The sequence below is a fragment of the Mytilus californianus genome, unplaced genomic scaffold, assembly GCF_021869535.1.
Source record: "Mytilus californianus isolate M0D057914Y unplaced genomic scaffold, xbMytCali1.0.p SCAF_4, whole genome shotgun sequence".
Lineage (NCBI taxonomy): Eukaryota > Metazoa > Mollusca > Bivalvia > Mytilida > Mytilidae > Mytilus > Mytilus californianus.
In genome coordinates this window covers 115,069,688-115,086,930 of record NW_026262690.1, presented here as the reverse complement: position 1 = coordinate 115,086,930, position 17,243 = coordinate 115,069,688, and the positions used below count along the sequence as shown (strand labels likewise).

General features: G+C 32.1%; 3 protein-coding genes across 5 annotated transcripts in view; 1 reads left to right on the top strand and 2 right to left on the bottom strand.

The window, feature by feature from the left end:
• LOC127699116 (dihydroxyacetone phosphate acyltransferase-like) overlaps positions 1-17,243 on the top strand; it is a 226,750-nt gene that overhangs the window by 17,214 nt on the left and 192,293 nt on the right. For all 3 annotated transcript variants that reach the window (XR_007981089.1, XR_007981090.1, XM_052202857.1), the window contains exon 11: positions 163-303. Coding sequence is in view for 1 of the 3 variants with exons in the window: in XM_052202857.1 (XP_052058817.1) it covers positions 163-303 (141 nt within the window). In the remaining 2 variants the exon portion in view is untranslated. The remainder of the gene's footprint in view (positions 1-162; positions 304-17,243) is intronic.
• Positions 5,489-7,533, bottom strand: LOC127699125 (uncharacterized). Its single transcript, XM_052202867.1, has one exon. It carries the CDS (start codon positions 7,425-7,427, stop codon positions 5,715-5,717), a length of 1,713 nt encoding a protein of 570 aa, XP_052058827.1. The 5' UTR covers positions 7,428-7,533; the 3' UTR covers positions 5,489-5,714.
• Positions 11,920-14,082, bottom strand: LOC127699122 (uncharacterized). The gene has a single exon (XM_052202863.1). It carries the CDS (start codon positions 13,940-13,942, stop codon positions 12,227-12,229), a length of 1,716 nt encoding a protein of 571 aa, XP_052058823.1. The 5' UTR covers positions 13,943-14,082; the 3' UTR covers positions 11,920-12,226.

The following is a 17,243-nucleotide window of genomic DNA, read 5'->3' as shown; positions in this document are numbered from 1 at the left end:
AGAGATGTTTGGGTTATTTTGCTTTTGATAGTTAGCCAATTCATTATGATATCACTTTATTGGTATCTATATGGTACTGTTTTGGTAGCTATGAGACAACAGCCCAATTGTCCTATCCAAATAAAGGTACTAAACATGAAACATTTTTATGATTTTTTGTAGGATTTTGAGAATGCAATGTTGACATTAACACATAACTGTGGAGTGGTTGTAGAAGATGATTTATTACAAGTTAAAAAATCTACAAATAAATATACAACATTCTTTAGTCAGATGTTTGAACCATTCTTACTTGGATATTGGGTAAGTTTTTATCATGACCGATGAAAATTGAATGCAAGTAGCTCTTTTTGATTTTTGGATCTATGTTATCACTCTGATTTTAAGATAGTGCAGGATTCTGAATTAAAACATATCATGGAACCAATGATGTGTTTTATGTCATGTAAATGACTTTCAGAAAGTTTAAAACCATTTTAATTATCTGCTACCAAGTTTAGACATGTAATTTGCCCTTAAATTAAAATAAAAAGAGGCCAAACAACTACTAAATTTTAAATATAGACTTGCATATAGTTCCTTTGTTCATCAAAATTTATAACATATTACTATTTATGAATTATTGTGAAACGGTAAGATATCTAATTTAAGCAGTTGATAAGAATTATTACTGTCTCCTCGGAGACTGTCCTAAGAGTTGAACCATGCACAGTCTGCGGGCTAAATGCTTTCTTCCTGATTGGAAGATAATTACTGACTCTATAATAGTTAAGTTCGTTGATTGGTTGGGACAAATCAAAACCTAGTAAATGTCTTTTAATCCCGTAGAGTGTCGGATTTGAACTCTTTATTTTAATAATTTAGATTTTGCCTGGTTACCAATCATGCATATCGGTACACAGGTAACACTTATCTATAAATAGCTGAAACTCCTACACTTGATTATTTCAAATTCAATCCAGTCCCTGCACTTTTTGATGCCTGTTCTGAATGAAAAACATTCAGTTGGAAGCGGCCATACTTTTCTAACACAAAGAAATAAGCAAACAACTAAAGAAAAGTGAACAAACAACATATCTGTTTGAAAAAAAAAATAGATAAAAAGGTACTAAGGCAAATTTAAGACATTACCCATCCGTTTCCAGTATTAATACAAAACGATATTGGTAAATCTAAAAAATTGTATAAGCCTTTTATAAGTTTTGTAATCCACTACAATTTATACACAAGGCTATTCTGAATGAATTAAACTATAAAGCGAAAACATTTTCCACTTTCATAAGCTATTTGACGGCTAGCATTTTAGAAAAGCTATTACTTGTGAAAGTATTTTATCAGTTTCTAAGATGCTTTTGTAAGTGAATAAATAAAATTGGTACAAGCTGTGTATTGATATCAAAGTGAATTCCCACAATTTTTTCAAATACTATTGTTCCATTTCTTTCCTGAGGCATATTGGGGTCAAGAATTGTGTATTAAGTTGTATAATAATAAGGTATCAATCAATTGTTTAATACAATAATTTTTGTATTACATAATTGACCTCAACAAGTATTGGTCCTCGTTATAAGATGTCTAGTATGGATTTTGATCAGTAATGAAGTTGAAGTTGAAGTACATGTATCTTCTATTGTTCATAGGAAGAAACAATAGATTTACCAATAATTGCTTTTGATCCACACTACATAAAATTATTCTGTAAATAACGTGTCAAAGAAGAATGATTAAGGAATAATAAGATGTACTTTTTAGCTCAACTGGCCCAAAGGGCCAAGTGAGCTTTTCTCATCACTTGTCGTCCGTCGTCATCGTCGTTAATTTTTACAAAAATCTTCTCCTCTGAAACTATCAGGCCAAATTTAACCAAACCTTAACCAAACTTGGCCACAATCATCATTGGGGTATCTAGTTTAAAAAAAGGGTCCGATGACCCTGCTTGCCAACCAAGATGGCCGACATGGCTAAAAATAGAACATAGGGGTAAAATGCAGGTTTTGTCTAGTATTTTGAAAACCATTATAAAGAGAGAAATTCTGACTCGGCAAAAATGTTCAGAATGTTGAGCTCTACCTTTTGTTCATAAACATCAAATCAGGTGACTTCTTATAGGAGTTATTGCCCTTAAATGACAAATTTTACCATTTTTTTTCATTTTTGCCTTTCATCTTCAAAACTATAAAAGATAGAGAGAAACTTTAAATAAAAAAAAAAATTTCAGCAAGGCAAGATCTACTAACAAGTCAAATTCTGCCGATATAGTTTAGTAGCTTTTCACTCTCTATAGGAGTTATATATATATCCAAAAAATAAAATCTATGGAAATGTCGCCATGTGACGTCCACAAAAAGTCAACTTTTAAAAATGAGCAATTAAAATATGTTACAGGCATCCATTTCTTAAATAATGAATAGTAAGCGTGGACTATTTATTTATTGTCAAATTGTTCTAAATATTTGAAGAAATAAAAAAAAACATCAGTAATTCACCCATCTAACCCAGCTAAATTATATGTCATTCGAAAGTCAACATCTGTACTATCTGCTTTGATCGGTCATAAAAAATTCATACGATGCAATTTCTGTCAAATCAGGATCATAGGTCAAGGACGAAAAAGTGCATATTTTCCAAGATGTCAGCTTTATTGCATATTATTTCTTCTTTATAATAAAATCATGTATGCAAACAATTTAAACTTTTGACAGAAAAATTGATAGTCATTTATAATCAAGTGCACTTTTAAATATTTAAAGCGTGTTTTTTTTAATAGACAGCACATTTTCCCTGAAATTCTAGTACAAGTGATAAAAATGAGTGAAAACTAAAATATTTGTTTGTGATTCAACTGCTTATCACCTTAAACCAGATAAAACCCTTTAATTAGTGCTAACGTTTTTGACATTATCAATTTCCTATAATAACGCTTACTTTTAATCAAATAGCAAAGCATAACAACTAGTACAGTTGCCCAAAATACTGCAATCTGCTGAAATACTGCTTTTTAGCACTTCTTCTGTTAACACATTGTATGTAGTCAATATAAGACTGAAACAAAATTCTTAAATATGTGAAAACACTAAACATTTAAAAGAAAAATATATATGCGGGAATCATGCTATTGCTGGTAGTTAAGGGGGTGAAACTTCGATATAGATGATGTCCTCTCAGTGAATAATTCAAAGTTTGGTGACTATGCTGAACACATCGATCTATCCCATTGAACTATAAATAAAGGACACACCAGATGCAGTTAGGTCTGCCTCATATCTTAACTTGCATCTAGAAATTGACAATGAGGGTCAGTTGAGAACTAAACCTTACAACTAGAGATGATTTTAGCTTCCCAATTGAGTACTTTCTATTTCTATGTACCAAAATTCCAGCAGCGCCTGCACATGAAGTATATATCTCCCTGTTGATACGATATTCCAGAGCTTGCGTTTTCTATCATGATTTCCTTGATAGAGGGTTGCTGCTCACAAGGAAGCTTTTAAACCAGAGTTCCTAATGGTGAAGTTGAAAATTTTATGGACGCCATTACAATTTGGTTGACTGTTATGGAATATCTGTATCTCAGATGACGACGAATATGGTCCAATTGTCTTAACCACGTTTCAGTCCTTTTTACCTCAAATATGAAATACCGATTAGACTTATCACTGGGTTTGTACTTTCATGAGCCACACGACTACTAATGATGTCGTTACATACACAATTAACTGCATTTTGTTTAAAAGCTTATGGTGAAAACACTCAAAACAGCATTCATTTGAATTTTGAACCTATTCATTCAAATTTTTAACTAGATTAAACTTCTTACCTTTAACATGTCACACACACGTTTTTAAACAAAAAAGCAGCAGCACTATTTCTAGTTTGTTTATATCACGCAAAAGACATCCAAGTATTTCCAAATACTGGTTACTTATTTCGATGTTGCCACCGATTTAGTTGCAAATTCGTGTTTGCATTTCAACATGACTTCAAATGGTAAATAGATTTGACTTGGAAAAAACATATTTTTAGTTCAATTAGCTCGTATTTTTATGCCCCTGCCATAGCGGAGGGGGCATTAAGTTTTACCCATGTAAGTATGTACGTCCCAAAGTTGGTTTCCGTTCTCTAACTTTAGTTTGCCTTAACCAAATGTTATGAAACTTATAAAAAATGCTTATTACCACAAAACACAGATCAAGTATGAATTTTGGTGGCGTCACTTTAACCGTTCTAGAGTTATGCCCCTTTACAAATGGAAAAATTGCTGAATATTTTGTTTCCGTTCTCTAACTTTAGTTTGCCTGAACCAAATGTTATGAAACTTATACGAAATGCTTATTACCACAAAAAACAGATCAAATTTGAATTTTGGTGGTGTCACTTTAACCGTTCTAGAGTTATGCCCCTTTACAAATGGAAAAATATCTGAATTTAGTTTCCGTTTTCTAACTTTAGTTTGCCTCAACCAAATGTTATGAAACTTATATGAAATGCTTATTACCACGAAACACAGATCAAGTTTGGAATTTTGGTGGCGTCACTTTAACCGTTCTAGAGTTATGCCCCTTTACAAATGGAAAAATTGCTGAATTTTTTTGTTTCCCTTTTCTAACTTTAGTTTGCCTCAATCAAATGTTATGAAACTTATACGAAATGCTTATTACCACAAAAATATCGCTCGCCTTTCTTCAGGACCAATTCATATTTATGAATATTAAACCTGTTATGTACTAGACCGACTCCCTAAGCTTTTTAACATGCTTCTATGAAACCACCAAAGCAGTATATCAGAATAAGATCGAGGGATTTGTTTTTAAATTGAACAAGCATAGTCTGATAGAATCAGTTTTGAAATGATGGATTTATCCCCAAAACCCTATCAAATATTTTACACATTAGAATATATGGCTGTATAATAATAAAAAGGTGTGGGTGATATGGAGAAATTAGGAGGTAACTGTATTGTATTCTAAGCTCCGACGGCATCAATTGGGGATTTGATGGTTGGAAATTAAGTTTACTGGCGACGCGTTAGCGGAGCCAGTAAACAGGTATTTGCGACCATCAAATCCCCAATTGATGCCGTCGGAGCTTAAAATACAATATTGTTATCTCCATTCTAATGAAACTGACAGAAAACAACGTCAAATCATACATTCAAAATTTGTGATATGTCGTCTGCGCTTGCGCGTATGTTTTCATAGCATCAATTGTGAATTGATGTCATGAAAATTGGTGACATTATCCAATCAAAATGAACGTTACAAACAATGTTGCATTAGAATACTATGTATCAGCAAAAATGATGCAATCTTGAATGACTGATAATGATTTTGACAATCTTAACACATGAATAATCCATTGCATAGGGCAGTTAATTTCTCAACGTAAATTGCATTTCTAAAAGAAAAACATAATATGCAAATTGATTATCAAAATGATTCTTGTTGTTGCAATTTGCCAAAAAAATATGTCAAATACTTGTTCTTTAAACAAAGACATTTTATTTGAAATATTGAATTAATATGTACTGTAAATTCAGAAATTATTGCGATGTTTTTATTATTGCGAAAAATGCAACAGGGTTAATATCACAAAAATTAAAATCGCATTTTAGTCTAAAATGAAAAAATCGCAATAATAAGTGCACGCAATAATTTCTGAATTTCCAGTATTTCAAAACAGTTTAAAACTGAAATGTGAAAATAAGAATCAGTAGTTCAGAATCCTGAAAACTGAACAGTATATAAATTGGTTCCATTCGGTTTACATGAATTGCAACCAATGTACAGTGTTCCTGTATTTTCAATGTCTACAGCGTATGGTAACACAATACCTAACTCATCCTTAGTATTCATGTAATGAATACACTGTCCTGAAGTGTTGACAATATGAATAATGTCGCTATCCATATCTGTAATGATAATATTGGTTAATTGTGTACTAATTAAATCTCGTGGTTTGAATGTATTTTCTTTGATGACATTTGGACTTCCACGAAATATCCATCTTACTCTGTTGGTTTTATCTAAAGCCACTATCCTACCATTCCACTCTTTAGTAAGAGTATCCAGTACATAAATGTTATTGTCGTTGTCTGATGTTATTCTTTGTGGAGCAGAAAAGAGAGGTTTTCCATTGTTGTCTAAATCATACACCTTCTCTATTCTTCCATCTATATCCATCAAAACCACTTGTCTTGGACCTTTAACAGGGAAGACAGGTCCTTCTTTTCTTGCTCTGATTACAATCTTTTCATCCCGGATCATATGGACTTCTCCAGTTATTAAGGGTTCTACAGTATACTTTGAATTGGTTATTTTTCCAGTGGTATGAGAAAGTATTTTAAGATTTGACTCTGCAGTAGATATAAGTAAGTCTCCTGATGGTAATAATGCCATACCAGCACAATTTACCTGTATCTCCTGTACAATATTTAATATTCCATTTGAAAGTTCTATTTTCTGTATGATATTGTCTTCAGTATAACCTATCCACAATGTTCCATCATTACTGCAAACCAAACGTTCTACAAGTTTTAGTCCAGTTTTATACTGTTTTATAACTTTAGCTCCATATTGTACCTGTGCATAATCATCATCAGGCTCAGTTAGTTCTCCATGTAGTGCCTCTTGGATCTTCATTTTTCCTGGTATATATTGGGGCAGTCTTTGAACATACGTATTGGCTGGTTCTACAATTTGTTTCCTTGCTGTTTTTTCCTCTTTTAATGCACTGAAAACTTCACAAGCATTGACAGAAACTTGGGCTTTTGTTAAGCCTCCTTTTCGGAATTCTAGATCTTCTTTTATCTTGTGTGATTTATCTTCTTCATCATTTATTGATTTATTCACATCTTCCTTTCTCTTATCAAGTTCTTTCAAAATTTTTTTTGTATGTTTTTCAACTTCTTCCGTCAAGACTTTTTCTCGACTCAGAATCTTTTGCTTTTCTGTCTCATATTTAGCGTCTTCAAAAGATTTGAGGGAATGCAGTTTAGTTATTCCTTTTACATAGTCTGTTAATTTCACTTCAAGCTCAGAATTAAAAGTTTTTATTGTCTTGAGAGTTATTTTATATCCTTCCGCTAATTCAATCATGTTGTGTTTATTGTGAGTTTTAGCAATACACAGAGGGCAGACAACTTCATCACAGGTCTGACAGAATAAACAACAGTTTTGTCCACTATGAATTTCACATGGAATGCTACTGAAATCAGGATTATCCTTGATTTGTTGCTGATATACAGCAATGTCTTTAATATCGATAATAGTATGTTGGTCGGTAGATTTAACCTTTTTATGAAGTTTCTGACATTTTGTACACAAGAGAAAGTCACACAGTAAACATTTCCATTTGATCTCACTTGATTCTTCACACAACTGACAACATATAGGTATTTGTCCCTTCTGGAAAGATTTAGATAATGCCATTATGCTGAACACACTTTAACAGGTGGTCGCCATGAACGTTGTATCAAAAATAATTAGTTTATATAATATTTGAAGTGTACAATATGAAATTGATCACAGATTTAGGTTAAGGTCATTCTCACAGTGTATTGATTTAGACATTTAAATTTATACAGAAGAGAAGGTATGATTTGGGGTTATATTGGACCTTAAATTTTACTGTAAATTTTTCAATTATATTCCTCACACATTTGGCAGGCCATTGGAATTTGTCCTTTCTGAAGAGATTTGGATAAAGCCATGATGATGAATTTGTTGGAACAGTGTGAATGTTAAAATAGAATATCATGTGATTATTGAAGTGCTATTGATTATTTACATTTCAAAATAACAGATATCTATCCTGATCTCTGTTTACATGTAACTGATAAAACAAATAAAAATGTATATAGTAATGGATATAATTTGTATCATTATATAATTTATAGTCCATGCATATTTTATCTGTGCAAACCTTTGCTTTTTATCAGTGGATGTATCAAGAATTCACTTTACAGATACCCTCAATAAAACAAGCTTGAAAATTTTGTCAGACCTTGTATTTTAAGCTTTTTCTGTGATGTTATATTTTTATACGACCGCAAAAAATTTGCGTTTGTATAATGCTATCATGTTGTCTGTGTCGCCAGCATCATCAATGTGGTATTCCCAAGACACATTTGGTTTCTGGACAATCACTTTAATTTAAGTGAATGGATCTCTGTGAAATTTTACCAGAAGGTTCAATACAACAAAAGGAAGGTTGGGAGTGATTTTGGGGGTTATGATACCAACAGTTTAGGAATTAGGGGTCAAAAACAAGCATTTTTGTAGTTTCCGGACAATAACATGTGTGTAAGTGTATGGATCTCTCTGATATTGGGCCCCATTTTTAAATTGGGTCTACATTGATGTCCAAAGGGTCCAATATTAAACTTTGTTTGATTTCATCAAAAACTGAATTATAGTGGCTCTATGATATACTGAATCTTAATGTGCATTTAGATTTTTGTCTCGCCTTGACAGAGTCAAAAAGCGATACATAGGATGCTGTTTCCGGCGGCGGCGTCAACAATGTATTAGTTTGTGATTAGGTTTAGTTCATGTTGAACCACTAGTGGTAGGTCAATGATATTAGGTATGCAGTTGTATAAGCATTGGCACATCTCATTACCATGGAGATTATTTGGCCCCGCCCCCTCAGTCAAGGTCTATTGACTTTGAAACTTTGCCTTGTTTACATGTATTAGTTTGTGATTAGGTCAGTTTATGAGGAACCACTAGTAGTAGGTCAATGATATTTGGTATGCAGTTGTATAAGCATTGGAATATCTCATTTCCATGGAGATTATTTGGCCCCGCCCCCTCATTCATGGTCTATTGACTTTGAAACTTTTGCTTAGTTTTCATGTATTAGTTTGTGATTAGGTCAATTTAAGGGGAACTGTTAGTGGTAGGTCAATGATAATTGGTATGCAGTTGTATAAGCATTATTTTTTTTAGCACATCTCATTTCCATGGAGAATATTTGGTCCTTACCCCTCAGTCATGGTCTATTGACTTTGAAACTTTTGCTTAGTTTACATGTATTAGTTAGTGATTAGGTCAGTTTAAGATGAACCACTTATGTTAAGTCAATGATATTCGGTATGCAAATGTATTGGCATTTGCAAGTTTCATTTCCATGGAGATTATATAACCTCACCCCCTTATTATGGTTCATTGACTTTGAAACTTTTACATATAGTTTACAAGTAAATGTTTATGTTTAGGTTTGTTTAAAGGGAACGACTTATGAAAAGTCAATAGTATTTGGTTTGCAGTTGTATTAGCATTGACACATATCATTTCCATGGAGATTGTTTAGCCCTGTACCTTCAGTCATGGTTCATTGACTTTGAATATTTACATAACTAACATGTTAAAGTTGCTATTTTAATTTCAACATTTGCATTATCAAAATAACAAATAGGTGAGACATATCTCTGTGTTAACAGTTTATTTATGTTGGGCCCTGTTTTCAAATTAGTCCATATTAAGGTTTGAAGGGTCCAAAATTAAACTTTGTTTGATTTCAACTAAAATTAAATTTTTTGTGATTTTTTTTATATGCTGAATCTAACGATGTTGTTAGATTTTGGATATCAGACCATACTAGGTAAATTAAATGTCCCATTTCAAATTTTTAAGATCTTTGACCACATTTATTTTGTGTCAGAAACCTATATTATGTTAAAAAATTTGATCACAATCCAAATTCAGACAATATCAAGCTTGAATATTGTGTCCAAACTTGCCCCAACTGTTCAGGGTGCGACCTCTGCGGTCGCATCAGGCTGCGTTTAGCGAAGCATTTAATTGTACTTTATAGTTGCCTGCAAATTGTTGAATAACAATAACTTTGCCATTTCAATATATATGGGAATAAAAAAATAAGGAGATGTGGTAAGATTGCCATAAAATAAAGACAACTATCCACCAGAGTTAAAATGACGTGGATATAAGCAATTTCAGGTCACCATACATGTTTGCCTTCAGCAGTGAGAAAAACCCACTGTATAGTTAGCTAATGCAGAAAATCTTTTTCAGAATAGAAAGGATTGTTTGAATTTCTCAAAGTAAAACTCTATATATGAGTAGGTATTTCTGTACAAAATCTACAGTTAAAATGAAGATAGATTGTACTTCTTTGCACGTCATAAATAGTTGTGCATATCTTATTTTTATATTTTTGTTTTGTTTTTGGGTTTTCTATTGCAAAACATGGACATATGGTTATAGGGAAAAGACAATGCAACAGTTCTTGTAACAACTAAACTAGATTGTTTTTGTTCTACCCATTTGTATTTTTTTTTTACGAAGTTCAGTAGGGTATAATGTTTTTGACCCGTCCATCTGTCAGTCAGTCCAGTTCTTGTCATTGTAACTCCTCTGAAACCACACAACAGAATTTGAAGAATATTTGTAGATAACAAAAACATACTATGTAAATGTGCATATCGACAGGAAATTTTGATTAATTTTTTTTCTTACAAGTTATGCCCATTTTGAACATAGAATTTTGGCCTTAATATACTACTGCAACAGTTTGTCATCACAACTCCTCTGAATTCACACAACAGAATTTCATTAAACTTTGAAGATAATTAGGACATACTATGTTGATGTGCATATCCATCAGATTTTTTTATCAGTTGACTTTTGTAGCAGTTATGAGTCTTTAAACTTAAGGAATTTGGTAATATTTTGATTGCCCAGTGACAATGAGGGGGCATGGGGTATGTGAGCATGCTGGGTTGTCCATTAGCAATTTCTATTTTCCCATATCAAAGTTTCTCTGCACACAGTTTTCTATTGCTTCCATTGAAGTTTTGGTTTATTTGTATGTTTCCGGGGTTTAGTGTGGTGTCCATTTCGCTGAACTAGTTTACATGTCTGGGTAAGGGCCAGCTGAAGGACACCTCCAGGTGCGAGATCTGAATGACCATTGGTGGCCTCGGGCTGTTTTCTGCTCTTTGGTCATGTTGTTATCTATTAACATATCCCAGTTTTCATTCTCTATTCTACTATCAGAAGGGGTCAACGAATCATCACAATAAAAAAAGGAAAAGTAGCAATAGGAAACAAATAATCGTCTTATTTGTTGATTGATTGATTGGTGATTGCTTTATGCTGCATCAGCACAAAAAGGCTATATCGTGGAGAGAGCTATTTCTAATATTTTAACAACCCCTTTTGTTGGTAATTTTTTATACAAACATCGTGGTGATGTAACTGATAAAAATCACTCCAGCCCTTTCACATATATAGCAATGGTCAGGGTAAGTAACATCTCAGTTTTAGGTCTACTCATTATTGCAGAATATTCAATGAATATACATTTATCGTCTAATTGAAAATACTGGATAATGGGATATTTTTAGCTGACATTTTGGGTATCCGATTTGCCAGAGTCTACTGTACTTCATTAATATCATGTGAAGGGGCTTCACTAATAACTTGTTGGTAGGGCTCTGGACAGAAATATTAGAATTAAAGCATACAAATAGTGCCTGACAAAGGAGGTTAGTTCACTGTAGGAGCTTTAAAATACATTATCGCTTAAATTTTTTTTTATATATAATGTAAAAGAATGGTATTGTGTGTTAATTCTGAATATTATGTATAAATTCATGACATAAACTCCCAATATGCACATGACAAAACCCAAAGTATCTCAAAGTTATGTTATTGTCTTAAAAAAACACACAAATTTTACATAAGGTAATGCCTGTACCAAGTCAGGAATATGACAGTCGTTTTCCATTCGTTAGATGTGTTTGAGCTTTTGATTTTGCCATTTTATAAAGGACTTTGGAATACGAAAAACATTTTCCTGGGAAAACTCACTCCTGTAATTTGAATCAATGTTTAATTCAGTATGGTTTGAACAGTAGACAACATGGCTGTTTTAATAATAATATCAATAATGATATAATAATAATAAGGTTCTAGTGAAATTCAGAAATAAAAATTACAATGCTTTAGTAAAAAAAATATGTAGTTCTGATTATTTACGAGTTAATTCCATGGAGAATCCATTTTATAAGGCATTTCACAATTTGCATTTCTAAAAAAAAATAACCTGCAAACCAATTATCATCATTCATGGTACGTTCTTGTTGCAATTTGCAAAACAGAATATTTAAAACTAATAATCAAAGTAATTTAATTTGAAGTTTTAATTGAAGCATATTTTGAATCAGTTTGAAATTGACTGATGAATAATTAGAATGAACACTTTAAAATCCTGAAATCTGAACAGTATATATTTTGGCTTCATTAGGTTCGCCATGACGTGTAAAACATCCTATGTACAGTGTGCCTGTATTGTCAATGTCTACAGAGTATGGTAACACAATACTTAATTGGTCCCTTGTATTCAGGTAATGAATACACTCTCCTGAAGTGTTCAGGATATGAATCATGTGATGATCTTTGTCTGTAATTATGATATTGTTTAAATTTGTAGCCACTAAATCTCTAGGTTTAAATGCATTGTTGATATCTGGATTACCACTATATATCCATCTCACTCCATTGGTTTTATCTAATGCCACTATCTTGCCACTCCAGTCTTTATTGAGACAATCTAGGACATAAATGTTATTGTCACTGTCTGTTGTTATTCTTTGTGGAGCAGAAAATATAGGTTTTCCATTATTGTCTAGATCATAAACCTTTTCTGTTGTTCCATCTTTATCCATCACAATCACTTTTCTTGGTCCATTGACCGGGAAGAGAGGTCCTTTCTTTCCGGCTCTGATTATGATCTTATCTTCCTTGGTTATATGGATGGGACCAGTTATTAAGGGTGCTACACTATATTTTGATTCTATCATTTCTCCAGTGTTATGAGAGAGAAGTGTAAGATTAGGTTCTGCAATAGAGAAAAGTAAGTCTCCTTGTAGTGATAATGCCATGCCAGCTGTAACAAACTGTAACCGCTGAACAATATGTACCAGTCCATTTGAAAATTTCATTTTCTGTATTTTTTTAGTGTTATTATCCCTCATCCACAATGTTCCATCATCTTCACAGCAAACAATCTGTGCAATGCTTTTCAGTCCAGTTTTATACTGTTTTATCACTTTAGGTTCATATTGGTCGAGTGCATACTGGTAATCATCATCAGACTCTGTTAGTTCTCCATGTTGTGCCTGTTGAATCTGCAATTTTCCTGGAACATATTGTGGCAATCTTTTAAAACGAGCATTGACTGGTTCTATACTTTGATTTCTGGCTGCTTTCTCCTCTTTGTACGCTTGGAAAACATCAAAAGTTTTGACAGAAGCTAGGGCATTGGTTAAACTTTCAGTTCGAAATTCTAAATCTTTGTTTATCTTCTGTGATATATTATCTGCATCATTTACTGATTGCTTTAGAAGATCCCATCTCTGATCAAGTTCTTTAAGAAGTTTTTTTGTGTGCATTTCAACCTCATCTTTTAAAACTTTTTCTCGACTCATAATTATTTGCTTCTCTATTTCATATTTGAAGTCCTCTGAAGATTTGAATGAAGACAGGGTAGATCTTCCTTTTTCATAATTTGATAATTTCATAACAAGCTCAGAACTAAAAGTTTTTATTTTCTTGAGAGTTAATTTATATCCTTCAGCTAATTCAATCATCTTGTGTTTGGTATGAGTTTTAGCAATACACAAAGGGCAGACAACTTCATCACAGGTCTGACAAAAGAAGCAATAGTTTTGTCCACTATGAATTTCACATGGAAAGTTACTGAAATCTTTGTTATCCTTGGCTTGCTGCGAAGCGATGTCTTTGATATCAATAATGGTATGTTGGTCGTTAGATTTCACTTTGTTATGAAGTTTTTGACATTTTGTACACAGCAGAAAGTCACATTGTAGACATTTCCATTTGATCTGATTTGATTCTTCACACAGCTGACAAGATAAGGGAATTTGTCCTCTACAATGCGAATTTGAAAATGCCATTATGCTGAATTTAAGGCAACAGTAGTTTACTAATGTTCAAATTGAACACTCTCTAAGTTTTTAACTGGTCACCGTGAATGTTATAAACAAAAATGTATATGATGGATTAAATATTTAATTTCCTTGTGCAATCTATTTTTATATGATCAGAGATGTAGGTCTAGATTAATAATAATAATAATAATATAATAATAATCCTTTATTTAAAGAGGGTTACACAGTTAGCTATAAAACTAATCTTCCCTGCGGCCCTCATGAAATACAATGAAATATAACAAACAATTACAAAATATCAAACAAACACACATATATGAAAAAATGAAATAAAAAATTGTTATGAAATATACAATTTTCAAAACAGGTAAAAATTACAAATTCATATAGTATTGGCATCATTCAAATTACCTCAACAATATCTTGAGTAAGTGTGTGAAAATTATTATACATATAAAAATTACACAGCTTCCTAATGTTCCAACAAGTAATTTTTTAAATCTTTTTTTTTGAATGAGCTTGTACTTGAGGTTGATTTTTTCAGAGATGTTGGTAAATTATTCCATAAAATAGATCCTGAATATATAAACGATTTCTTATACAGCTCTGTTTTGGCTTTTGGAACTTGTAAATTTTTGCAAGACACATTCCTCAAACAATATTGGTTTATTTCTGGCATTTCTTTAAATTTTTCAGTGAGATATACAGGGGCTTCGTTCTTAAGGCATTTCTGCATCAAAACAGATTTGTGGTATGAGATTCTGTTCTCTACTGTCATCCACCCAAGCTGTTTAAACAGTGGAGCTGATGATGAAAGTGGATCAGCATCTAAAATAAGTCTTGCAGCCCTTTTCTGCAATTTTATTATTCTGACTAGCTCATTTTTAGCACAACCACTCCAAATAATACAACAATAATCTATCAGTGGGAGAATATAGCCATTATAAAACAATTTTCTTGAATCAATATTTAGAAATTTCTTGATTTTAGAGAGTAAATGAAGTCTGGATGATATTGATGAACATAAGTAATTAACATGGCCTGTCCAGGACAGATTAACTTCAATTCTAACACCTAAAAGATTTTCAATTGATGATTTTTGAAGAATATTATTCTCAATAGTTAGAACTAGTTCTGCTTGATTTAAACGCAGCCTTTGTCTTGTACCTATAACCATACATTTAGTCTTATCTGAATTTATGAACATGTTATTTTTATGACACCATTTTTCAACACATTGGAGATCATCTTGTACTTTTAATTGCATATCAGCAATACTCTTTCCTGATGTATGCATAGTTGTGTCATCAGCATACAAGTCTGTATGGCAGTTTCTGATGTATAATGGAAGGTCATTTATGTACAAAACAAACAAAATGGGACCAAGTATTGAGCCCTGTGGAACACCAAAATTTATAAACTTTTTATCAGAAAACTGATTATTTATATGGACTTGCTGTGTTCTTTCACTCAAATATGATTTAAAAAAATCAACAGTATCTTCATGGAAGCCATAAATTTAAAGTTTTTTACATAAAATTTCATCATCAACAACATCAAAAGCTTTCTTAAAATCCAGGAGGACTGCCAAATTGATATTTCCATTACTCATTTCATGTAGCCATTTATCAATGATATTAATTAGGGCAGTTTGACATGAATGGTTAGGTCTAAAACCAGACTGGGAAGGGTGTAAAATTTGAAACTTTGTCAAATAATTATACAGATGTTTAGATACATGTCTCTCTATTAATTTTGATAATGTTGGCAAAACAGATATTGGTCTGTAATTGCTAGCTACGTTTTTTTCACCAGATTTGAAAATTGGAGCTACCTTGGCATTTTTTAAAACAGATGGATAAATACCAGTATCAATCATTCGATTAAAAATGTATGTTAAGGAAGATGCTATGAAAGGAGCACTCAGTTTTAAAATTTTTGGACCTATATTGTCAGAACCAGAAGATGTCTTAACATCTAGTTTAATTATTTCATCAAATAGTTCTGAAACTTTTACTGGAGGAATGATGAACTTGTGCCTTTTTTTTTACGAATTTCATAGTATTAAAATTTGAGTTACTTGGTGCCCTGCTATGCCTTAATTTTTCAACACATGAGGTGAAATAATTATTGAATTCATTAGCAATTTCTTTATGATCTGTAGTTATATGGTCTCCGGTTGCAATAAGTTCATGTGGTTCTGATGGATTAGATGGATTTAGACTGTGAATACATTTCCATAGTGTTTTAGAGTCTTTTGAGTCTTTTATCATATCATTGTAATATTTCTGTTTAGATGTATCAATGATATGTTTTGTTATGTTTCTCCAGAATCTATATTCAGCCCACATTCCCAGTGAATTATATTTATCTCTCATCTTTCTTGCATATGAGATTTCTTTATTGTACCATTCTGGCTGTCAGTCTTTTTTTACCCTCTTTTTCACAATAGGGGCATGTTTATTTAAAATGTTATTAAAAATGTTCAATTGTTGTACCAAATTTCAATACAAACAGATGGGTCATTTTCAAATTCAATATGTTGAAAAGGTGCACTTTTTAAATCTTTTAAATAATTTTGCTCATTAAAAGTCTTAAAATTTCTATAAGTGATTGTTGAATGAGTATGTTTTTTATCCTACATTTTCTCTTGTCTTGTCATACATATTGGATAGTGATCACTGATAGAATATTTAGAAACATGAGCCTCTTTAACAATGCTTAAATGGGTGACATATATATGGTCAATCAAAGTTTTTGATTCATTTGTTACTCTGGTTGGTTCCTTAATTAACTGTTGAAAGTTATAAGTTTCTAGAGCATTTAACCATCTTTGTGGTATTTTATTGGGTTGTAAACAATTTATGTTAAAATCTCCCATAAGGATTACGTCTGAATTATATTTCATTGCCACCTTAATCTCATCCTCAAATTTATCTATCCAACCAATTAGTGACTTGGGTGGCCTATAAACAAAGCACAATAAAAAGGATTTCTTTTAGCTTGGTTTAACTTCAAATCAAATAGTTTTAATGTTACTTATGTGCTGAGTATGTATATACAGTGATTGAAATGAATGACAGCTGAAAAAGTGAAACTAGACCTGCAATAAAATCAGTCTTATACAGGTTATGAACAAATTTAATTTCTGTTTTTATATGTAAAATGAGATCAAACAGAACTAAGAAAATGGACATTGTACTGTTGCACTTGCCTACCTTTCTAATTGTATTTATGTTTACCTGTTTATTTATAATAATAACAGGGTTACATCAGCAGTTTTCATGGGTCATGTTAATGGTTTATA

What these genes read in the sequence shown, in the direction of transcription:
- LOC127699125 (XM_052202867.1), bottom strand. Translation starts at nt 7,427, where the DNA reads ATGGCATTATCTAAATCTTTCCAGAAGGGACAAATACCTATATGTTGT.
- LOC127699122 (XM_052202863.1), bottom strand. Translation starts at nt 13,942, where the DNA reads ATGGCATTTTCAAATTCGCATTGTAGAGGACAAATTCCCTTATCTTGT.